The 25,753-nt window shown below is 39.6% G+C and overlaps 1 protein-coding gene across 2 annotated transcripts in view; it reads right to left on the bottom strand.

Moving 5' to 3' along the window:
* Positions 1-2,092: 2,092 nt before the first annotated feature.
* Positions 2,093-25,753, bottom strand: part of MNAT1 (MNAT1 component of CDK activating kinase) — a 107,810-nt gene continuing 84,149 nt past the window's right edge. Inside the window, exons 8-9 of one of the 2 annotated variants that reach the window (XR_012680355.1) lie at positions 2,359-2,546; positions 2,093-2,226 (exon numbers count right to left, since the gene is read on the bottom strand). Coding sequence is in view for 1 of the 2 variants with exons in the window: in XM_075193531.1 (XP_075049632.1) it covers positions 2,426-2,546 (121 nt within the window). In the remaining variant the exon portion in view is untranslated. Of the gene's footprint in view, positions 2,547-25,753 lie in introns of both variants that reach the window. The other variant, XM_075193531.1, reaches the window with a different exon arrangement.

Raw genomic sequence — 25,753 nt, forward strand, 5'->3', positions numbered from 1 at the left:
GTAAGTTAAATACTGGCTGCCTTTTCCGTGTAGCACACAAATACTTGATAGCTTTATTTTTACACTGAAATTTAAAGTTGATCTAGGACATGCTCTACCCCAACTATAAATCTGTCCTCACATTTTAAATTTACCTCCCTCTCCATTGCAACATGGTTATGCCAAGGTGCAAAGTTACCCCTTTTTATTTATTTATTTTTTTACTTTGTTCTCCTTTGCTCTCTGCTGACTCCAGCCCCTTCTGTCTTATGAAGTTTGAATCCACCATCCAGTCTCTGCAGCTACTAATTTCACATAAAATTTAATGAACCAGTGATTAATCCACAAAACGGTCGGTGAAGGCCGAGGACAGTTTGGAGGACCGGTAATCGTCAAAGAACATTTGTTTTTTAGTTTCAATAACGGTGTGTCCTATACACACCTTATTTTAACTTCAATAGTATTTTTATTATTAATTTTTCAAAAATTATGGGGTACAGAAAGAAGAAAAGGGATGGGGGGTAAGGAAAGGACACAAAATTAAAAGGGGAAGGGTTGAGGGGGCACATAGTGGGGGGAACACATTAAACAATCACCCCTTATTTTAACTTCTTTTTATGTTGACATCAAATTAATACACAAATGTTAGTAACGACTGGCAAGTGAGGAACTTGTGAGTATACCAGCTATTTGGAAAAACACAAATACATATATAGAATGTATTACTAGAGATACATTTATACAGATGAAATAAACTCAAGTTTTGTTTCTTTGAAACAAAAAACAACTTGAAATTTGCAGAATGCCCTGAATGAAAGTAATTGCTGGGGTCAGTACTGTGATTCTTTATGTCAATGCACATTCTGATCCACATATATTTCTTATAATTGTTACAAATACATTTTTGTTATGTTCTCATTGAAAGGGCCCATGCATATGGATGACCCAATGTTCTGACTACACTTTCCTCACCAATACACGTATTTATTAAGTTTAATATGGACAGAATATAGCGGTAACATTTCCATCATAAGTTACAAAGTGAAAACCAAAATCTGATTAGTTGCTATAGGATACAAATAATAATTGTACATACCATAGCCAAAAGTTGAACGAGCTTTAAGGGAAGATGACCATAAGAATCACTGCTGCAAGGTCATGATATGAAGAAGCAGCTGAAATTAACCCTTTATTCTACAAGCCTTGAAAATTTAAAAAGGAAGAAAATTTGTATTCATATACCACCTAGTGATCAATACTGGAACTTCTGAAACAACCGACTACTGTAAATACACATTTAGATGTTGCTTGAGAGCACCTCTGTCAAGGAAAGGATAAAAATGGAAATGTTCATACATAAAAGTAAAACAAAAATTGATGTTGCTTGAGAGCAACATTGAAAAATAAAGGGTTAGAATGTTGTGGGTTAGTCTCAATTCTATATGTTCTCCAGCCCTTGTGTTCCAACATTAGGCTACGCAGACTCTGGCTTTGTAAATGGATATGAAAATAAAAATCATCGCACCAAGTTAAACTACATACTTGTTCTACTTCACTGCATCACATGCGCATCAAAGCAGTTGAAAACTTAGGAGCACATTGTAAATGCACTGGACTACAATTAAGAAGCCTTTCCGTGTGTTCAGCTTCAACAAATGACAATTTTCTTTTCCATCACAGACATAATAAAAAAAAAAATGCAGATTGACGACATTTGTAAAATGCATGTTAAACACATGAGTAATGCAATGTGTTTAGATGCCGTTTGATTTGTGTTTTAACATGCAGTAAGAAACATATTGCCAACACCAGAATGTACATAAGCTATGCTGTCAGGTCATGCTGAGATTTGTAGTTCCACCTCCGCAGGATAACCACACTTTGCCTACCTCTGTCGTACAGTATCTGGTAATAAATGACCATAAGAGCAATTACATGCTCTCTGACAAGTCACCTGTGTGTTTGTGGTGTATTATCAATGGTGGAGATCAAATAGAACACTCTGGATTAGTTGACAGAAAATGCTTCATGTTCAAGCAATGCTACACATTCTGTGAGTAATGCTCTACAAATATTTATTCAACAAAGCCTTGTAAAAAACGGGAAATCCACAAACTAATAAAACTTGGCTTTATTTAAAAATAAACAGAAAATGTACAACTTCTTCGAGAAATCCCAGTGATATAAATGGAATTATTCATTGCTTCCATCAGACGTGACTTGTTGTTTCAGTTGCTCTCGGCAGAGCTATAGGAGCAGAAAAAAATGTATTGGTTTTAAAGGCTGTTCTCTTGCTCAAAAAACATTCCCCCCCAAACACAGCTGTCTTTATTAAAGCACACAGCAGCCTGGGTACGGTGCAGATGGCAGTAATTTTACCAGATTCGCTTGTGTTAGATGCTGGTCCGGTGCCAGCGTGCGTTCCATCCAGACTGGGGTATGCGAGCTAATGTGGCAGCCAGAACAGGCCGCTGAAAGCATCCTGCAGTGCCCTGTGGCATGCCAGGGAGGAAGTATAGCCTCCGGCTAGATCCTGTGGGGAAGTGGCTCGTACATGGTTTAGATACCTGGAACAAAGGAGAACATTGTTTTACATGCACAATCTATAAATAAAATGCTAATTCATTTCACTGGGGATATCCAGATGTGTACGATTCGGATTCCCCAGCGTCGCTCATTATTACTTAGCATTGAATAGATACATAAATATGTTGTAACTTTGAGACAAAAGAAAAGAAAAAAGTCACAATCAGCTTCTTGGGAAGCAACGGATTCATACAACGGATTAAAAGCCTATTAGACTACTGTTATGCTTTAATTCTTCACATCTTGGCGTAGCAGAGCTTGGGGTAATGTTGAGTCATTAACATTGCTTCACAGAACAAACAGACCTTCAATGTGTACGATTCTTTCTGGGGTAGCACCAAGAAACTTAAAACAGATGCACTTCTGGCAGGAGACAGGGAATAAAAAAATAAAAAATACAGGACCACCAGTAAAACACCTCGGATGGTTTAATACTGTGTGGATGCCATCATGCTTGGAAAGGGACATCCCAAATAGGAATTTAAATTATGATGTGTTAAGTCTCCTATTGCTTCACCTGTGTTTCATTTGGCCACCTTAGAGATCCTGGAAAGTGAATTTCTGCTGATCTAACCTGTGAGTACCGACATTTAAAGGTTTACAAAAACACAAATATTTACATCAAATACGACACATGAAGGCAAAACGAACAACTCAATCTAAACCTGACTGATCACTAGAGCTTTGTTCAAGGATGTGTGATTGAGTATTTCATCTCTATTTATTACAAATGGCAAAATACGCATCCTACTGCTTTATTATTCCTCTTCCACCATGCAGTAACAGTTGTGTGTGCTTGTGGAATCAGCAATTTGTACAGATCATTTCTGTTAACAAGGAGGCTGCAAGTCTGTCAATCATACTCTAAGAGGGGTATTCAATTAGCCCTGAACTACCGCACTGTTAAAGCTATTACCGTTATTACGGTAAGCTTAATGCGGCTTTCTGCTTGCAGAAAGCCGGCGTTAAACCTACTGTAATAATGGTATTTACGCGCACTATTGCCGTAATAACTGTAAAAGTGCGCAAGCCGCATTACTTTTTCATTGCGGTCAATTGAATACTGCCCTAAATTATGCACTGTATCAAATTTACGCAAGCTAAAAATGCCCGAGTTGGGAGCTTGCACAAATGTTAGCAATCTATACACAATCCATCTCCAATTATCATAATTCGCAGAGTAAACAACACATCTACATGTGTGTAGTGGATTTTATGGAGCCAGTGCACATTGATTTCAAAGGCTAACAAGGGCCATTTAGGGGTAATATTTACTAAGCTGCAGGTTTGAATAAGTGGAGATGTTGCCTATAGCAACCAATCAGATTCTAGTCATCATTTATTTAGTACATTCTACAAAATGACAGCTAGAATCTGATTGGTTGCTGTAGGCAACATCTCCACTTTTTCAAACCCGCAGTTTAGTAAATATACCCCTTAGACTTTACTGGCTGCTTGGCAGTCTAGCAGCTGGATCTGCTTGTTTACGGGCACGGTTACATACAAATACCACTGATATACCTTGGTCACGGTGGATTTGGAAAGGTCAATATAGTGCATTTAGTTTATATTTTGTTCATCAATATAAACAATAAGACTGCAGAGCCAGGCATTATATTACGTGACTATATAAACTAGCCACAGCATGTTTATATTTTGGGTTCTTTAGCGTTACGAAGATGATGATGATGATGTAGTATGCAGTGTAAAGATATTTGCATTAAATGCAAATACATACTGACTGATAGCCGCCCATTCTTGCCTAATCAATGCTTGGCGTTTGTCAGAATTTGTGGGTTTTTGTTTGTCCACCCGCCTCTTGAGGATTGACCACAAGTTTTCAATGGGATTAAGGTCTGGACACGGACCCAAAATTTCGATGTTTTAATCCTTGAGCCACTTAGTTATCACTTTTGCCTTATGGCAAGGTGCTCCATCATGCTGGAAAAGGCATTGTTCATCACCAAACTGTTCTTGGCAAGAATGGGCAGCCATCAGTCAGTATGTGGCCCAGAAGTTGATTGACAGCATGTCAGGGCGAATTGTAGAGGTCTTCAAAAAGAAGGGTCAACACTGCAAATATTGACTCTTTGCATAAACTTAATGTAATTGTCAATAAAAGCCTTTGACACTTATTAAATGCTTGTAATTTTACTTCAGTATAACATACCAACATCTGACAAAAAGGTCTAAAAACACTGAAGCAGCAAACTTTGTGAAAACCGATACTTGTGTCATTCTCAAAACTTTTGGCCATGACTGTATGTTTAACCTGGCAGTAAAAAAATACCCTGCAACGGTACAAGCTAATAAGTTTAACTATTAAACATCACAGAACCAGCATTAATTCCTTATGAACACTTGCCAACGGCCTCTTACTAGGGCCCCAGCGCAATAGCGAAAGAATTTCCTCTGTGAAAAAGTCGAAACCCAATAATTTTTTTTTCTAACTAGAGGAGACCACATAATGTCTGTTATTTTTTTCTAAACCTCAACTTAATAGCGATTGTTTCTGTAAATTCTATACGGACATAAAATGCTTTTAGCGACCGACCACATAAGTTGTGTCCTGCCACCCACTTTCATTTCTAATGCCCAAGACGCTGGTGGTAGGACAAGGTACAAACACTTTTAATATCCAGGTTTAAAAGAGTTCTACCTTGATTATATAACGTGTATATGTAATAATCATGTACTGTAGCTGTACATTATAAGCCGTTATAGCTGGTAACAGTGCTGTTAAGCTGGAACATGGGAATTCCATCAACCAATCGTATAGTGAGGATCCTGGCATCAGACCAGTGCAATAGATATAATGAAGGGAAGTGTTGGTTAGTGTTTTATAGAGATGTTACTGCCAGGGGGACTGGGATTATAGGTAAAATATAAACCTCTCTCAGAACTTACCACATCCTTCCCAACATTTAGAATCACGGAATTGAGGAAAAATAAGCCACATCCCAGTTCCACACAAACTCCACCCACAAATATGCAACTTTTAGTTTAAACTTCACTCTTTTTTTGTTAAGCCCCGTCCCTACTGTGGGCCGCAAATCCGGTTGTCCTGTCAAAATCTGAGTCAGTTGGGAGGTATGATATGATGCAGCTCATGATGTTCACTGCCTGAGAATTACATTATTAATAATCTTTATTTCTATAGTGGTGACATACAATCAAGAGAATGGGACCATTCATTACTGACCCAGTGGAGCTTACAATCTAAACCGAAAATCACAATCATGTGCACAGTCGCTAGGGCAGTGATGGACAACCTTATACACTTGAAGGGACGCATGCAATTCCCTCTAATCTTCGAAAGGGTCCCACATCACCCTTGGGGCTAGATTTACTAAGCTGCGGGTTTGAAAAACTGGGGATGTTGCCTATAGCAACCAATCAGATTCTAGCTTTCATTTATTTAGTACCTTCTATAAAATGACAGTTAGAATCTGATTGGTTGCTATAGGCAACATCCCCACTTTTTCAAACCCGCAGCTTAGTAAATCTAGCCCTTAGTCTAAGTATTATGTTAAATCTACATTTAATCAAAAGCAGAGACACTTGTTTGAAATAATAAACCAGCAGGGATTTCCAATGTAAGATAAGTGTAATGCTAGGTACACACTTAAGAATTTTCCGTCCAATCTGTTATCTACAACAATTGTACCTACGACCGAAGGTCCGATGGCTCCGGTGATTAATGGATACACACTACACACGATTTACCTTAGATCTGTGCTCTTCATCTGGTCCTATAGTCATTTAGAGAATGACAGCACAATAATTACTCATTCATTCATTCCTGTCACACTGATTAAAACCACCTTGTAATAGCTATCCACATGTCATAACGAATTGTTAGCTTCTATGACTCTGAAATTAAATGTCAGTCTCAGAACAAACAAACAAACAAACTATTCCATCTACAACACGCTCTACATTTAGTCACCGGGACATGTTCATTGCCGGCATCGGCTGAAAAGATCATGACTAAACTCTATGGAGATTGTGACCGTGAGTGCGTGCACACTACATGATCGGAAGCGGATTGGAACGAGATTATTAAACAGTACGACCAACCAAATGAAACGTCACAAGTCAACTTTGGAACGATTGTCGTTCATTGTGTGATTATACACACTAACGCGATATGTGGCCGAGTGGTCGTTTATCGGGTGATTGGCTGAAAAACCTCCAGTGTGAACCTAGCCTAAGACACAAACTATAACAAACACAGACAATTCAGTGCAACTTCTGGCGGCTGTTACAACTTTATTCTATTGATGCACGCTGCAGTTTGGACAATAAACCTTCACACTACTAGGATAACAAGAATACAATCTCAAACACCCTGAGTGTTGCCGCTGTCTAGTAAACGTTGCTGTTGAACCACACACAACCCATTAAAATTACAGGTTGATCAAACCATAAATGTTCCTGCTGCAATGGAAAATAAATCAGACACAAACACACAAGTTATCGTATTAAAACAACATATATCATGAGCTTGAATGGGAGAGAGATCTCGGCCCTCCGCCAGATGAGGAGGCCTGGGAGGACATGAGACTGGGGATAGCCAAAAGCTCTATATCGACTAGACTAAAAGAAACATCCTATAAAATTTACTATCGCTGGTATTACACCCCCACTCGACTTCAAGCAATGTTCCCTTCCTTGTCGCCTGACTTTTGGCCGGGTTGTGTCCACAGGGGCTCTATGATACATATCTGGTGGACTTGTCCAATCATCGCTCCCTTCTGGGATGCGATCCATGGCTTTATTAATAACTTATTTGAGACTCCCGTTGCGAAGGACCCTTGGATCTCTCTCCTTTGTTACCCTCCCCCGGACCTAGATAAATTCTCCAAAAAATTGACAGCGCACATCCTCACAGCCGCCAAATCTCTCATTGCCCTCAACTGGAAGCGCAGTTCTTCTCCATCTTTTTCGTCTCTTAAAAAACAAATTTGGAATGTGGCACCACTTACATGACAGAGGTTACGCTTTCAGCCAAGTTTGGGCTCCATGGCAAATGACGGAAGGCGCGTTTCCCTCTGACACTTAATTTCCTCGTGGAGGCCCATGTGTGGCGAGTAGGACCCTGCTCCTGCTCTACCAACCCTGGACCTTCTAACACACTTTCATTGCCTTCTCTCTGACCGCATCCTTGTCCATCTTCTGTGGTCTTCCTTCTTCCCTTCCCCCTCTTACCCCCCCTTTTTACACCCCCAGTTCTATTTTGATGTTGTCTGATCTATGAAAGGTACAGCAAGAAATAACATAAAAAAAACTGGTCAGTTTACATCTTAAGTTTTTTGTGGATGTCCTCCCTGGATTTCATTACAATGTAAATGTCTTCTGATTTTGTATCTTGTATGCCTTGTATTGCTTGACCATTCAAAATAAAGAATTATAATAAAAAGAAAAAAAACATATTTTTACTTTATGTGCTACAAAAAAGATATTTAGGAAGCTAACAAACATACACATCTAGATGCACATATTAAACGCCGGTCTGTGTTTGTGTGTATTATTTTAATGGATGATGGGAACCATGTGCTTCGTCAGGAAGCTTCCTTCCTTGTTACTCCTGCAATCATACTGGGATAAATTAGGATCAGATTAGGATCATATGCACCATTAAGTAGTCTATACAATGGTCCTACTGCTGGTTACATTCCATTCCTCCCACCAAACAGAGAAAATATGGAATTACAGAAAAACAGATTTCCCTTAAATTCTAGGTTCAGGAAAGGAACATCGCCCGTGGAAACAGCCGTCATGACGGTAAAACGAGAGGAGGGTAAAAGGTCCTGTACTATAATACCTTACAGAACCTAAGTCATTTTAACAAGTAGATAATTAGTTTTAAGTTGGAGAAGGTATGTTACATTCCAGACCCATCCTGTGGAACTTGCTATCCCAAGCTGGCATATACAATTACACTGGTGTACAACAGGGTTAAGGCTGTTGTCATTTATGGATCTCTACAGGTTTAGTCTTCAAGAGTAATCCATATACAATTTTACAAGCCTCCGCTAATTAACACGGAATTAGCCAATTAAACTAGCTTAACATGCCGTGCCTTCGTTTTTAAGGCCCTAAAAACTAGGTCTGGTTGCAGGTTGATGACTGAATGTTGTTAATTGCTATACATTTTTGGACTATAGTATGATTATTGTTTACTTATAAGACGCCACACAGATCCCTAAACGCTGTACAATGGAGGTGTGGAGCATACATATACAAATTACGTATTAAGGAACAGGCCGAAAAGAAAGACATACTGGAAGTAAAACAGCATAAGGCAGAGTAGAAGATGGAGCATAAAAGCAGAGTACAGTGCATAAGATAGTAGGTGACCGAGAACAAGCAGGAGGAAATGTTCAGGACAAGGACGCAAAAGTAGATGAGATGGAAGCAGGCAAGGAGATAAGTGGTAGGAGGATTAAGGATGTAGGTGTAGAAAAGTTGAGCAACAGTGGAGGAGTTAGGAAGAGGACTAGTAGGCGTTCATGAACAGGTGACTTTTTTTAGAAGTGTGAAGTATTGGAAGCTGGTGGGTAGTTTGGCTGGACATGGGAGAGGGTTTCATATGTGTGGAGCTGTATGGGAGGCGTCAGTATGTCAAGGTTATCAGTAGGGACACATGAGAAGGCAGTCATTGGCAGAGCGGAGAGGGCAATAGGAATATTAGATTAGAAATGTAGGAGGGAGGGTAGGGTCAAGAGAGGAAGAGGAGAAGATGCTTGTGGCGTGGGAGAGAATGAGGGGGTGGGAATTAGGAGTGAGGTAGCAAAGAAGGTGAGAGGGGTCAAGGAGGAAGGTAGAAGGGAGCACGGTGACTAAGTGGTTAGCACTTCTGCCTCACAGCACTGAGTCATGAGTTCGATTCCCGACCATGGCCTTATCTGTGTGGAGTTTGTATGTTCTCCCCGTGTTTGCGTGGGTTTCCTCCGGGTGCTCCGGTTTTCTCCCACACTCCAAAAACTTACTGGTAGGTTAATTGGCTGCCCTACAAATTGACGTGTGTGTGTGTGTGTGTGTGTGTGTGTGTGTGTGTGTGTGTGTGTGTGTGTTAGGGAATTTAGACAGTAAGCCCCATTGGGGCAGAGACTGATGTGAGTGAATTCTTTGTACAGCGCTGTGGAATTAGTGGTGCTATATAAATAAATGGTGATGATGATGAAGGGAAAAAACATGATGGGGGAGAGAACACAGTGGGTTGGCTACAGAAAGAGGGTATGGTGTTAAATTTGGAGGTGCAATGAGTGGCAAAGTCTTAAAAGTAAGTGTACACAATATTATTATACCGTGAACCTGGTAATCAGAGTTGCCATCACATGAAAATCATTTTATTTTGATTTTTTTTTTTTTTCGTCCCGACAATCTTACACAAAGTATCTACATGGTATTTTTTTTTTCTTTTTACAGGCACAATTTATGCGGCAGCTCCAGTGCTTGTAAAGTCGTGATCTATTGATCAGCATACCAAACACAAAAACTGTATTCACACCAGTACAAACACCAGATGGACGACTCAACTTACTACTCTTTGGTCTGTCTATAATCTTCAGCAGCTTTTGTCATAGTGATCCATTCATCATTACTTTATCAAGCAGGAATCTTTTCATATCAACGGTGAGCATTAATAACAGCCAGTTTGTCTTTGATTCCTGCTTCCAGATAGGCAACAACTGCTCCTAATCAATGCATCACCGTGGGCTTATGGTGCATATCTCTGAATCATGCCCTGCAGCTCAGCTGCTCATTTGGACAGACTGAATTCATTTAACTGACCAAAGGTTTGCACTCACCACCCAAGGCTATTGGTTAACCGTATTTTGGTGTCTGAAACATGTTCAAAAGAAGTTTTTCCAAAATGAGACAACAGAAAAGTATAAACGGTTTGTGTTTTCAACAAATGTTGACATTGTGTAAACATTTCTTTCCTTCCACGAAAATGCCACAGCCCAGGGGTCCACCAGATTCTGTAGGCCAGTGATCGGAAATACCCCGGAAAAGCCAAATAAAGACTTATGGGAACATGGTGCAAAACACCAAGGTAGTTAATAATTGCAATTAGAAGAAATTAGTGAACAAATCAGTAACTATGTTTGTTTATTACTAGTACAATTACCAGAAGCAAATTCCAAATGGAATGTAACTTAAAAAGCAGAATGGACACTTTATATTTTCAATTCATTAAAGTTTTCAATTAACAAGATGACAGCCAAGAATGCGAGGGAAAAACTGAATGAATATAAACAAAACTACTGACACTAGTAATTTAAAGCACCTTACACCATGAATCTTTGTTGAGATGGTGCGTTATCCTGCTGGGAATAGTCATTATGAGACTGGTGGACTGTGGCCATAAAGGAAAGCACACGGTCAGCAACAGTTCTCAGGTAGGCTGTGGCATTTAAATGATGTTCAATTTGTATTAAGGGACCTAACTTGTGCCATGAAAACATTCCCCACAATATTACATCATCATCATCAGCCCAGGGCAGACTCTTCCATTGGGCACGATGGGCAGGTGCCCGGGGGCCCTGCAGGCAAGGGGGGCCAGTCCGAATTTTTTTAAATACTTACCTTGCGGTCACATCAGCGGTGATCCGGCTCCCTCCCTGGTCCCCTCTTCCGTGCTGTGCTCGCAGGGAATGCTGGGCGTGATGTCACACCCAGCATTCACAGCACGGAAGAGGGCAGAAGAGACTCACGTTTTTTTTTACATACATATATATATTTTTTTTACACACACACACTATTATATATATATATATATATATATATATTTTTTTTAGGGGCCCGGTACACTGCATTGCCCGGGGGCCCATAAAGTAGTTAAGGTGGCCCTGCATCAGCCTGCACCATTATCATGTGTCAGGATGGTTCCAAACAGTCATGTTGTTTACGGACAAAATTCTCACCATACCATCTGCAGGTTGCAGCAGAAATAGAAAGTCGTCAGACTAGGTGACGTTTTTCCAATCTTCAAATCTCCAGTTTTGGCGAGTCTGTGCCTACTGTGGCCTCAGACTCCTGTTTTTTTTTATGTAATTTATCTTTATTGAAGTTTTTAAGGCAGTTTCAGCAGAGATTCACAAGAACAGATAAGTGGGTAACAAAACCATTTACAGTGATCTGACAGATCTAGTCCATGCTATGATTTCTCTGAGTAACTTATTTTGCATTCAGAGCAATTGATTGATTAGTGATAAGGATATCTCATCTTATAATATACATGTTTAACCCTCTACAAAACAACCTATACTCTGCAACTTATCAACTTGATACAGTGTTTACAAACTAGGGGCCTGATTCACCGAGGATCTCAACCTGAGAAACCCCCCACCCCAGTCTCCCGAACAAAACCATGCCACAACGCAAGGGGTGCAAACCAGCACTCTGCTCCGCACACAAGCCAAACACCGACTGCCCCCTCGTGGAGCACACAAATTTAAATTTCAGTGTACAAATAAGCTATCAAGTATTTGTGTGACACATGAAAAAACAGCCAGCACTCAACCCATGTGCAAACCAGAAAACCAATCTGCACCCCCTGCACTGCAACATGGCCCCGTCCAGGAGACCGAAACAAGAAGCCTCTCAAGTCAAGATCCCCAACGAACCAGGCCCTATCAGACTCCTGTTTTTAGCCGACAGGAGTGGAACTCTGTGTGGTCGTCTGCTGCTGTAGCCCATCCACTTCAATGATCAACATGCTGCGTGTTCAGAGATGCTCTTCCGCATATCACTATTGTAATGCATGGTTATTGGAGTTAATGTTGCCTTCCTGTCAGCTTGAACCAGTCTAGCCATTCTCCTCTGACCTCTCTCATTAACAAGACATTTTCGGCTACAGAACTGCTGCCAATGAATGTTTTTTTGTTTCACGCAGCATTCTCTGTAAACCCTGGAGACTGCTGTGCATAAGAACATCAGGAGATCAACAGTTTCTGAGTTACTCAAACCACCTTGTTTGGCACCAAAGTCTCTTACATCACATTTCTTCCCTATTCTGGTGTTTGGTCTGAGCCTCATGTCTGCATGCTTTTATGGTCTTCTACCACATGATTAGCTGATTAGATATTTTCACTGATAAGCAGATGTACCTAAGAAAGTGGCCACTGAGTGTATATTTGTGTCTTAAATCATCATGTATGCTGTTCTTACCCAATATCAGTAGCATTCTATGCAAAGGCAACAGTAGAGCCATGTTCAAAAGACATTCAGTTAGTTGAAAAATTATAGCTTTTGAAAAAGGACGGAAAAGGAAATTATAACTTTTTCAGGCTTATTTAAAATTGAAAATTGCAAACGTGCAACTTTGCTCTTACCAGCTACTACACTTTTATCTGCTATACCTTGGTGCTTTCGCTATGACATCTTCAGTGCTTATTTTTCAATGGGACATAATGGCAACTGTATAGCTATTTGCAACATCTGCAACTATTTTGCAAAAAGTTGCTCATCACTGTAGTCTAAAAGTCTATTTTTAATTAAGATATTTTCACACTATTTGCAATTTACCAACACAGAACAAAATACACATTTGCATATACAAGGATTGCACTGTACACTGTCTTATAATATTTCTCTATTGGTTTTTAACCAAGAAGAACAAGTGTCTTTATGTATACCCTGCACTGCCTCCCACCAAAATGCCTCTGCCACCAACGAAGACTCTACACACCTGGCATTACAGCTGTCAGACCCAACTGATTGACGTCCATTGTTCTCACACACATCACATGACAATTAATGTAACTTCTGTCAGGTTACAAAGATATCCGAGTTCCATTTATTCACCCCTAAGTAAAATATATGCTGTTGACATGGGATGGAGAAAAGTCTAAGTTCAGTCCTAAATAAAGTGGAGGAGGGCAAAATCTGTATAAGTGATCGCAAACATTCAATACACCCACTCTGCAGCAGCCTTCCTAAGTACCAAATTAAACTTCACTAAAAAAGCGCCCTGAAGAAACCCTTCTACATAAATGTACACTACATGGCCAAACATTACATCCTTATGTGCTTGTTGAACATCTCATTCTGAAACCATGGACATTGATAAAGCTTTGGTCCCCCATTTGCAGCTATAACAGCTTCCAGTCTTGTGGGACGGCCTTCCACTAGACTGTGGAACAGGGGTGCAGAGATTTGGATCTATTCAGCCACAGGACCATTAGTGAGGTTGAGCACTGATGCGTTCAATAGGATTGAGGTCCGGGAGTCTGTGCAGGACAATTTCCACATTTGCCCAAAATCATTCCATCGTTGATTGTGATTTTTTTAAGAAGTTTAGAAAACTAAATCAACAGATGCGATGTGCTTTGGTACGATAACACATGATCATGGGAGCATATACACTTTTGCAATATCAGACCAAATGGTCTGCTATTGGCAGCACGGTGACTTCTGCCTCACAGCGCTGGGGTAATTAGTTCAATTCCCGACCATGGCCTTATCTGTGAGGAGTTTGTATGTTCTCCCCGTGTTCGCGTGCGTTTCCTCTGGGTGCTCCGGTTTCCTCCCACATTCCAAAAACATACTAGTAGGTTAATTGTCTGCTAACAAATTGACCCTAGTGTGTGTGTGTGTGTGTGTGTGTGTGTTAGGGAATTTAGACTAAGCTCCAATGGGGCAGGGACTGATGTGAATGAGTTCTCTGTACAGCGCTGCGGAATTAGTGGCGCTATATAAATAAATGCTGCTGATGATGTATTGTGTGATCTGCACGATAATTGCACAGGTGTGTACCCAGCTTGAAGCTAGGCATATAAGAGGTATCTCAGCTCAGAACAATCAATGCCATTATGTTTCTGCAAGATTAGCAATCTCCCCAAAATTTTTTTTAGAGGTTTGAATAAAACCACAATATAATATTTGACTCAAAATTACAATACACACAGTAACTATTGCTAAAAATAATGGGTGCCAGGTCATCTTCTTTGGATGAATAAATTCCATATATTTACAGTCTATTTGTGCATCCTCTTACATCACTTCTCATGACCCATTGCAGCATAAATCACTTGTTCATATCTGTATTTTGCAGTATAAGCATTCTATTTCATCCAACACTTCATCAAGTTTATCAGGTGATAACAAATCCACTTGGCACAAAAGCCAACACACTCACTCACGGTGGAACTGTCACTTTTTAATTAACTTCTCTCCTCCTGCACTGTATATGTAACTAGTTATTGAACTCCACTTGCAAAACTCATCTCTGCAAGTTCTCTGAACTAAAATTAGATTGATTTTGATGAAGAAAGAAATCTGGTTTTCTTCCCTCCTGGTGAACACAATCTTCCGTTTAAAATGCACCCACGCGCCTGGATTCCAACTCTCATGATAGAGCTCAAATGCAACTACAGGACAAATAAGGACAAAAGGATCATCTCCTAGCGCTCACCCACGCTCTCAGAAACTGACGCAGACAATTAGTTTAGCAGTGCTCTGCGCTATCCTTATTTCAGTCCACATGCTCTGCCACTCCAATTATCTGTCTGTGTCTGTTCTCAAACGCACATGTTACTCTCTCTTGACGCTTCCTTCTGGACTCTCAATTCTTACAGACTATCTCACAGAGCTCAGAATATAATAATTTTCGTTCTGCACTCACTAACCTGTTACTGAGACACTGAACCTGGCTAAGTCCACTGACTCTGAATGCCAACCCCCAAGCTCACACACACACATTTATGCCAGGTATGCCAGATAAATTTTAAAGGACTGTTAGTTTTAGATATTGCAATGTGAGTTAAGATGCTCACTGCACCAAGCACCTGCTCTAACACCCTCACAGTTTCAGGATAATGTTACACTTTGTCAGCCTGAGTCATTAACGAAAGTAAGACAAACAAAGGAGTAAATGTTCTCTGAGACAAACCATGTTACAATGCCAGGGGTGCAAATTAGTTTATTATTTTGCACATAAAGTTAAATACTGGCTGTTTTTTCATCTACAACAGAAATACTTGATAGCTTTATTTTTACACTGAAATTTAAAGTTGATCTAGGACAATGTTGGCTAACCTGTGACACTCCAGGTGTTGTGAAACTACAAGTCCCAGCATACCCTTCCAGCAATAAGCTGCTATATATTGGCAAAGCATGCTGGGACTTGTAGCTTCACAACACCTGGAGTGTCACAGGTTAGCCAACACTGATCTAGGACATACCCTATTCCAACTATAAATCTCTCCCCACATTTTAAATTTACCTCCCCCTCCAATGCAACATGGTTTTGCTCAGGTGCAAAGTTACTCCTTTTTTATGCTTTACTTTCCTTAATAACTCAGGCCCTGTGAATATACATTAAATTTATCCATCCAAGTCTAATTAAGGTGATCGCAAAAAATGGAAACAGATTCCCTGGCCAATATTATTCAGACTCGGGGCTTGAAGGACAAATGTGGCCAATTCTTTTTATTTTTTGAGGCCCACAATTTCCATTAAAGCATACACAGATTTTGTTCTATAAATTGTATCCAGCAAGCAAATACATTTAAAACAAATAAAAAGACCCTTCCCGTGAATAATTTGGAAAGCATTATTCTAGTAAATGTAGCTTTCAATAAAATGCATTGTAAATGCATTTTCTATGGGAAAAGATGTTTCTAATAAAAAGTTAAAAAAAAAATAAAAAAAAATGCATTGTAAAGTGGAGATATGGTGTTTCCGCAGTGTGAAGCAGCTGAAATTTACGTATCAGGGACGGTTCAGTAAGTTAATCTTCTGACCCTAAGAGAACACACTAAAAATTACATCTTGTCCTAATCGAGTTATCCTTGATAAGAGCTAGACTGTAACGCAGCCAGCCTCCCTGATATACATTCTTGTCAAGGGTTTTCTCCCTAAACGATTCCGGAATTCATTATCTTTCCATTTTAGTAATGAAAGGTTAATGATTATTTCTGGTAACCGTGATATCATTGACAGGAAACATTCCTTTAGCAGTGAAAAGCTTCCGTTGGTAAGTCTTATGGAAATGGAGCATTTAAATGCATTCCCCAACAATCAGGACATCTGGCTCCACATTTGTCATATCCCACCCAACCTTCCACTAAGCAGCTGTTGCTGCTCTCAACAACATGCCTGGCAAGACAGTGAGCACCTTCTGGTGGGCCTCATTCACTCTCCCTGCCTGGTTTGCACCTTTACATGCCGTGCATTAATCATCCTGTGCAGAATCTGTAGAAGTATACTATACGTTACAGCAAGGACACTACAGCTTGCTGGATTCCTGTAAAGGCTCTTTCTCTGCAGGACTAGTATGGATTACACTGTAGAGAGACTGCAGAGCAGTATCTACAAATAGATGTATGACTAAGTCAGGGAATCACGTGCACTTGACCCTGGGATAGGTCACTGGGGGGCCACTTTCGCTCTGTCTAAAGAGAGAGCTTTTAACAAGCTGTAAATCAGAACGACGCTGAAACTGTTTACAATGTCAGCAAGTCAAACCCAACGTTCACAGCTAGGTAATTAAGACCTTTATTTAAACTTGAACGAGGAGCTAAACATGGTACTGTAGGTACAAAAAAAAGACTATATAAATGTACTAATTACTTGCCCATTTTTATGGACCTCCAAGTGAGGAAGCGATTCCCGGCATTGTACAACAGGTGCTGGGCCATGGAGTGATCCGCTTCAAATTACGACATGACGGCCCCATCCACTTCAGAACAAAGTGGCGCGGGATCCAGGAGGGTGGCCTGTTCTGCCGAAATTTAAGTGGGGTAGACAAGCGTGGTACACATTGGAGGCACCAACTAGAGGTTATTCTGTAAATAGGACTGACAATTGGAGTACACATGACTTTAGTTGAAGATCATATTATATAAAAATACATATTTGCATACCTCCCAACGTCTAGACTTGCAAAATTGTGGCAAAATAAACCACACACCCCGATCTACCCAAACTCCCCCCCAAGTTAGGAGATTGGGCTGAATGTTCGGAGCCAGCAATTTCTTAACACAAAATTTCTGAGCCAAAAAGTATTTAATGCTGGAGTTATGCAAACTAGCAAAATACACCAATCATTCTTAACAATAACAGCATTTAAATCTAAGCAATTATATTATACTTAGAATATGTAAATTAGGTTATATATAATATCCGAAGGCCCATATATTATAACCGCTGTGTGCGCCACATCATATACTGTACTCCTTACACAACACCGATTTGTGCCGCTTTTACACAATATACACCAGCTTGAGCCTCTATTGCATCTCCCACACATCATCAGAACTGGTCCCAGACATGTAGAGCTTACACATACACCGGTTTAGAATCCTGTACTATTACGGTAGCCAGGACGACACGCCAATAAAGAGACTAAGGCTATGAGGTTGTGGGAGTTTATGGTGAATGTTTAAGTGTAACACTGGGCACAGTAACAGCAGAGTCTTAGAAAAGTGCTGTGTGTGTGAGCTTCATACGTCAGAGACCAGTTCTTATGGTTTCTGGTTGATGGAATTTACTGCAGTTTAGATGATGAAAGCAACCACCTAAACTACGGTTGCTATGGGTTACATCACTCTTTATTCTTCAACCGGTTTCATAAATGTAAACATTTATTTACATGATATTCAAAAGGTATTGAGTGAAAGAACAGAAATATAGTCTAAAGCTAGGTACACACTACAGGTTTTTCACCCAATTATCATGCCAATCAAACAATAAATGAACCTTTGGTCCGATATCACATTAGTGTGTGCGCGCCTACGATCATATATTATCGTACCAAAGCACATAGTATTGTTTGATTAATTTTATAAACAGACTAAAAATCTCAGTCAATGATGGAACAATGTTGTGCAAATTCTGCAGTGTGCATGCACTCACAACCAGCAGTGTCGGCAGATCGCCATAACGTTTACAGAGTCACGATCTTTTCAGCCGATAGCTATGACAGATCTGAAGGTAAATCTTGTAAAACGTTTATACTGGGTACACATAAATCGGCACACTCATCGGGACTTTCAGTTGTTGGTAAAATCGCTCTAGATATCTCATTGTGAGAAATTTTCTGTAGTGTCTACCCAACACATTATACTATTCTATAATTGGAATATTAACAAATGTTTCAGGTAACTTTGAAGGGTTTTACACCTCTGTGTTAACAGATACCAGTGTGGCTTACCCAATAGCTGCACAGCTCTTCCCCCACCTGTATTTGTACTATGATAATGGACCATCTACACCAAAATGTGCCTATTTATTAATTTATAACTCACAAGGAAAGTAAAGTAGAGATGCTCAGGCTCGGTTCCCACAGAACCCAACACACCCGAACTTAGCATATCCGAGTACCGAGCCGACTCGGCACTTTCACGCGGCCTCGGAATTAAAAACGAGGCAAAATGTCATAGTTATGTCGTCGGATCTAAGATCTCAAGAGTTTTGGATTCTATAAGTATCACCCTCCACGGCGATCCAGCGCCATTTCAGAGAGGGACACAGAAGGGGTAGCACAGTTCTTGGCAGTCTGTAGAGCAGTTGGCCAGTGTCATAGGTAAAATAGAAAGAGGAGGGGTGGCAGTGTTCTTCAAAGTCTACAGTGAAATTCAGGAGAGCTCCATTGCGAATTGTCATTGCTGAAATAGGAAGAGTTAATAGGTCTGGCAGGCTTGGTCTTCTAAATATGCATTCCCATAATGTACAGTGTTATATAGGTAACACACAAAGAGGAGAGCTCCATTGCTCATTGTCATTGCTGAAATCCAAAAACTAGGGCTGTCAGGCTTGGTCTAAATCTGCAGTTACATTTTACTGTGTCATAGCTCACTCAGAAACAGGAGAGGTGGCAGGGTTCAGTGCTGAAACTGATATTTTAATAATAGGGCTGTCAGTGTGCTTAAAGGTCTCCAGTGACATTCTACTGTGCCATAGCTCATACAGAAACAGGAGGGGTGGCATTGTTTTTGTCACTCTCCAGTCTCAGTCATGATGATACTAATCCCTCTACCTCATGTGCTAAAGCCTATGTTCAAGTGCATAGTGGTTTTAAATCTGGTAAACAAAAATGTAAATAAAAAGCTTGTACATTTTTAAAGAAAAAAAAAACACCTCTCTAATAAAGGTGAAAGTTTACTGTAGAAAAATATAAAATTGTCAACATACCATTCTACCCAAAATATTACCAAGCATACCAGCATCAGCTAGGTCCCTTCTCTGAGCTAGATCTCAGCACTTGCAATCTACACAGTCCTCATATTCACCATCATCAGTGTGTACATCATTCTCAAACAATACTAATTCATCCCCGCTGGAATCCAAAATCATAGAAGTCTGTGTACTTTGATGTAATCGCCGGTAATGGCCTTCCTCATGGAATTTGTAGTTCATTTTACGGAGGAGCTGTCACGATTTTTGGGCAACTCTTTTAGACCAGACCAAATGTCAAAATGTTGTGCAGACTCATCTGCATCACCACTGGGTGTCTTGGGAAAGCTAAGTTTTTCCTAGCAGCAATTTCTAGAGAAACTGAAGGAGGAGACGTCATTATGTCATGTACCACTTGAGCTTGAGCACGCTGACCAGGAGCTCATTGCATCTCTTGAAATGTGGGTCAGTTGGAAAGAAAGAAAAGACATAGCTCTTAAACCTAGAATCAAGCACAGTTGCCAAAATGTAATGATGTAATGATGTTGATAACTCTTGGACCCTGGCGAAGCGAATAAAGAACTTAATCTACAAGTCCAACATAATTAGCGGAATTGCTTTGTTTCATTTCCTCCTTCGATTTCTCTTGCTGCTTTTCAAAAAGTCTAATTAGGGAAATCACTTGACTCAAGCTAACAGTGTCTGCACTCTCTTCACGGGTGACTACTTTGAGGGGTTTCAGCACCTTGCACAACACGAAAAGAATTCTCCACTGCACTGGACTAAAGTACATTCCCTAAATTCTATTCTTCTTGCAGCTGCTGCATTCTCCTACATGCTATTGCAGAATCCCGAAAATGACACTAAATATTTCGGGACACAGACAGCGTCGCCTGCATGTCGGTGGTACAGAACTTTTTAAAAAATTACACTAAGTTGATTGTGTGAGCAAAACAGGAAATGTAATGGAATTCCCCCTGCTGTAATGCTCTAACAATATTGGTGGCATTATCAGAAATCACATATCCTCAGGAGAGTCCAAGCAGGATTAGCCATGTTGCAATGACATCCCTTAGTTTTTCCTCTGACCTGCGCCTTGTCTCGTCTCTGATAACCACCTCTCACTCCCCCCTTCAAGACTTCTTCCTTGCTGCTCCACACTTATTGAATTCCCTACCACGCTCAATCAGGCTTTCCCACAGCCTTCAAATCTATAGATGCTCTTTGAAAACCCATCTCCTTTTTAGAGGTGACCTTATCCTCGATAACACTATTCACACTAATGCACTCTCACAGATATCCCAATCTCCACTCTGAGCCACACTTGCTCCTCTTAGCAGGGTCCTCCATACCCTTTGTTTTCATGTCTCCATTCATTTTGTCTGCCTTGTCTGTTCTTGTTTTACATATGTCTTGTTTTATGCATGTCCTTGTCTTCCCTACTGTGCGGCACTGTGGAGCCTTACAAATCTACAATAATAATACAGGACTAATACCGATCACTTGTGAGGATAATGATGATGAAGGTGTTGGGGGTGTAGATTGCAGGTGCCGGGATCTAGACGAGAGAAGGGAGGTAGCTGATGCTGGACTGCTTGTTGTTATTTTTTATAATAAGTTTCTGATTTTCCCAAGTGCTTTCCATGAACTCGCTTCAAATGGCGTAACATGGATGAGGATCATAGATGGTTTAGGTCCCAACCTCTACTGACTGTGGCTTTACAATGCTACAAATGGCTAGACAACTGTTGTCAGGATTTGGGTAAAAATAATTCCACACATAAGAGGTGGATTTTTGGTCTTATGCCCAGGCATGACAATGGCCTTCTTATCACGGACAAGAACTGCTGCCTCCTTTGTTTGAAAGTGTATGAAAATAATATTGTGAGCTGTGAGGTGGTCAAAATTGACTGCGAATGACTTGAAATTAGTGTCATTGAGGTTAATAATAATGTAAGCACAAAAAAAGAGCAAAATTTTGTGCTTTTAGCATATTTTAGCTATTTTTCTAAAAAATAAAGATCCAAAACCAAAACACGCGAGGACGGTTTTGCCAAAACCAAAACACGAAGTTAATCCAGATTCAAAACCAAAACCAGAACACGGAGTCAGTGAACATGGCCTTATCTGTGTGGAGTTTGTATGTTCTCCCCGTGTTTGCGTGGGTTTCCTCCGGGTGCTCCGGTTTCCACCCACACTCCAAAAACATACTGGTAGGTTAATTGGTTGCTATCAAATAGACCCTAGTGTGTGTCTGTGTGTCTGTGTGTGTCTTAGGGAATTTAGACTGTAAGCCCCAATGGGGTAGGGACTGATGTGAGCGAGTTCTCTGTGCAGCGCTGCGGAATTAGTGGCGCTATATAAATAAATGGTGATGATGATCTCTAAAGGAAAGTAAGAAAAGAGGTTTAGTACTGATATTAGGTAAATCAGCAGAATGATAAACACATCTTGCTTTTCAGACATCTGCCCCTCCATCATACAAGTGTTTGCAGCCACGTGTCTAGTCACCTCCAGCTGTTTGAGGACACACGCAAGCATGCGAATATGAAAATATAGGTATGCAAGAATGCAGTTTTGAATAGTATAATAAATCATTACTCATACACATAATTCCTGTGCCAGCAACTGAAGATGTAAAGGGCAAGGACATGCTGACCACGTACTGTTCTATTTATGAACGTCTGCAAGTGACCTATAAAGTTATTTAAAAATACAGTGATAGATCTATACGAGATAGACAAATCTGAGACAAACCTATAGATAGATTATAAGGGGAGACATAAAACCGACTGATAATTATGGTATTTCATAGATATATTTTAGGGAAGGGGAAGGGGATGGCCTAGCACTGTAGAAAGGGAGGGGATGACTAATCTCCACTTTTAAACAATAATGAAAATTATTGTGACCCATAGAGAGTCCCAGAGACCTTTGCCCATTATACCAAAAAAGTATAAATAAGTAAATGAAACACCTATTTTAAAATAAAGTTCAAGTGAAAAAACCCCTCGTAAACCACTTAAAAAAATAAAATCTACTTTCTTTGTGATTGATATTTCAAATCCAATTGGAAGTCAACTGTTTCTGTAATCCAATGGGAAATTCTGCCTTTGCAATCCAATGGGAAATTCTTCTGTGTTTGTAATCCAATCCATATATTTGCCATCTATATTAATATTCCAAAACTTAGTTTTATATTATATACATATGTGCATATATTATATATACTTTTATTTGGGGGTTGGGCTGCAAGATGTACACAGATCCATTTGTTTACCCTTTCCAAATAAATGACAGGATTAAAAGGCAGATCTTTTCAGAGATATCAAAGGGGGAATTAATAAATGATTTCCTAAGGAAACAGAACTGTTGAGACAAGCAGGGCAAGGGTAGATATTTATAGTGTTTGGCTTCAGTTTTACTGTTGTGAGTGGTGAACACTTGTGACTTTGTTTACTGCAGTGCACAAAAACACAGACCAGTCAATGCACTCACACACGCATGCAGCCATACCAGGGATAACCTTCGTCAATAAATTTATTTAGTTCTAAAAAATAAATTATATTTCATATTATCATATACTTATTTCTAAATGTAAAAAAAAAAAAAAAAAAAATCAGATTAGGCAGGGATCATCTGAGAAATGTATTTTTATTATACATTGTAAAGAAATATTACAATTTATTTCACTAGAAAAAACAAATCAAGATAATTCTCTGGTCAAGTCTAGCCTCCAAGCATCACTATGAATTAATCTCTCTGTGAATAAGTTTAGTCATAGACTAAACAAGTTCTCCCTACTATACCTTGATATCGCGAGTGTATGAGGCATTAAGAAAGTTAATGTACCACCTACTGCGGCGGTGCTCAGACCGTTTGCCATCATTCCATTCACTTTATCTTGAAATGCTACCGAGAGCGTTGGCAGTATCAGGATATTATATTCTATAACTCTTCTAAGTCTTAGTAGTAACAATATGAACAGATGTCCCAAATAAGTTTCAATATAAGTGTCTTTATACTTTAAAAGTTGATGTCAACTTTCAGATAACCTAAATATATAGGTGAATATAATTGATTTGATGATACTGTATTAATTCAGGGCAAATCGGATGCATGGAGCAGTCACGAGGGCTACGGGCCGGGGAAGAGGAAGTGGTTAGTAAAATGTAGTTTTCCACTGAAATGAGGTTGCAGCCAAAAGGCAACAAAAATAAATAAAAACTAAAAACGCTAACAGTAAAATGACAAGGCTGAAAGTGGACCCAACAACTACACACGATGGAGATATTCATTTTGTGGGCTGAACTGATTAACAGATTATTATTTTTTATATCAAATGAGGCCACAAGATTCTGCAGCAGCATACAGTGGGGAAAGAGTGCATCAACGGATGAGTATTGTAACACATCATAGACAGAAGGTACTACCTAACATATAAAATAGAGGAGTACCGGCGGATGAGTATTGTAACACATCATAAACAGAAGGTACTACCTAACATATAAAATAGAGGAGCATCGGCGGATGAGTATTGTAACACATCATAGACAGAAGTTACTACCAAACATATAAAATAGAGGAGCACCGGCGGATGAGTATTGTAACACATCATAGACAGAAGGTACTACCCAACATATAAAATAGAGGAGCACACAGGGGATGAGTATTGTAACACATCATAGACAGAAGGTATTACCTAAGATATAAAATAGAGGAGCACCGGCGGATGAGTATTGTAACACATCATAGACAGAAGGTACTACCTAAAATATAAAATAGAGGAGCACCGGCGGATGAGTATTGTAACACATCATAGACAGAAGGTACTACCGAACATATAAAATAGAGGAGCACCGGGGGATGAGTATTGTAACACATCATAGACAGAAGGTACTACCGAACATATAAAATAGAGGAGCACCGGGGGATGAGTATTGTAACACATCATAGACAGAAGGTACTACCGAACATATAAAATAGAGGAGCACCGGCGGATGAGTATTGTAACACATCATAGACAGAAGGTACTACCTAACATATAAAATAGAGGAGGTTTGGTACGCGATACCGAAGACCTAAATCCCGACCGTTTTAACAATATTTTAAAAGCGACAGATATATCCGAAATGACTAAAATTAGAAGTCTGTAAATAGTGACCTACCAGAATGCAGACAAACAGACATTCCAACAGTGAGATTGACATCACTTTTAAGGGCTGAGGCTATTAAAGGGGCAATGCAATGACCCGGCGGCTGTATAATGTAGAGCCGTTCCTAAAAAACATTATACAGCCGCCGGGTCCTCACATTGCCCCCTTAATAGCCTCAGCCCTTACAAGTGACATGAATCTCAGTGTCCGGATGTTGGTTTGTGTGAATGCTGTTATGTCAGTATTTAAACCCAAGCAACATAGCCACTTTATAATAATTTTGCTTTAAAAAATAAATTTTTTAAAAAAAGTCACTGTAAATATCACAGTGCAAGTTATATTATTAACACAATAGGATTTTTCTTTTAATTTCAGCTTAGTAGGCATTTTCAAGCTGAGATGGAAAAAGGTAGGACCATGCTCTGTAAAATTGTAATTCCAAAATACTAGTTTCCATATTATTTTGTCTGTGTCAAAATTATGTCCCACGTTGTGTGTGACAAGTTCCTGTATCTACGGTCTTATAATCATATACAAGAGACCGGTCCCATAACACTGCCATAAGTGCTGGTTATTACAACATGAATCACTGCCTATTACAATTTGACACATTGCCAGGAGTTACAACATTTTTGAGAACTGAAACCTGCAAACAAACGTCTATCCCAATATATATATATTTTTTGCTAATTTCTTTGCGACATTTATGACTAAAGTCATTGCTATCCTAATAAAACAGTAATGTTCGAAACTAATGCCAAGCCTTGCCTAGTTATTTTGTTATTGAAATTGTGTTGTGAAACATTAAAAAGTGAAATAGGACTAAGATGATATTGCTTGTTTTGGGGTTTAAATAAAGATAATCAAGCAGACCACTGAGAAGAGGAAATTAGGAATAAAAA

This window comes from Mixophyes fleayi, chromosome 12 (assembly GCF_038048845.1).
Source record: "Mixophyes fleayi isolate aMixFle1 chromosome 12, aMixFle1.hap1, whole genome shotgun sequence".
NCBI classification, from domain to species: Eukaryota; Metazoa; Chordata; class Amphibia; order Anura; family Limnodynastidae; genus Mixophyes; species Mixophyes fleayi.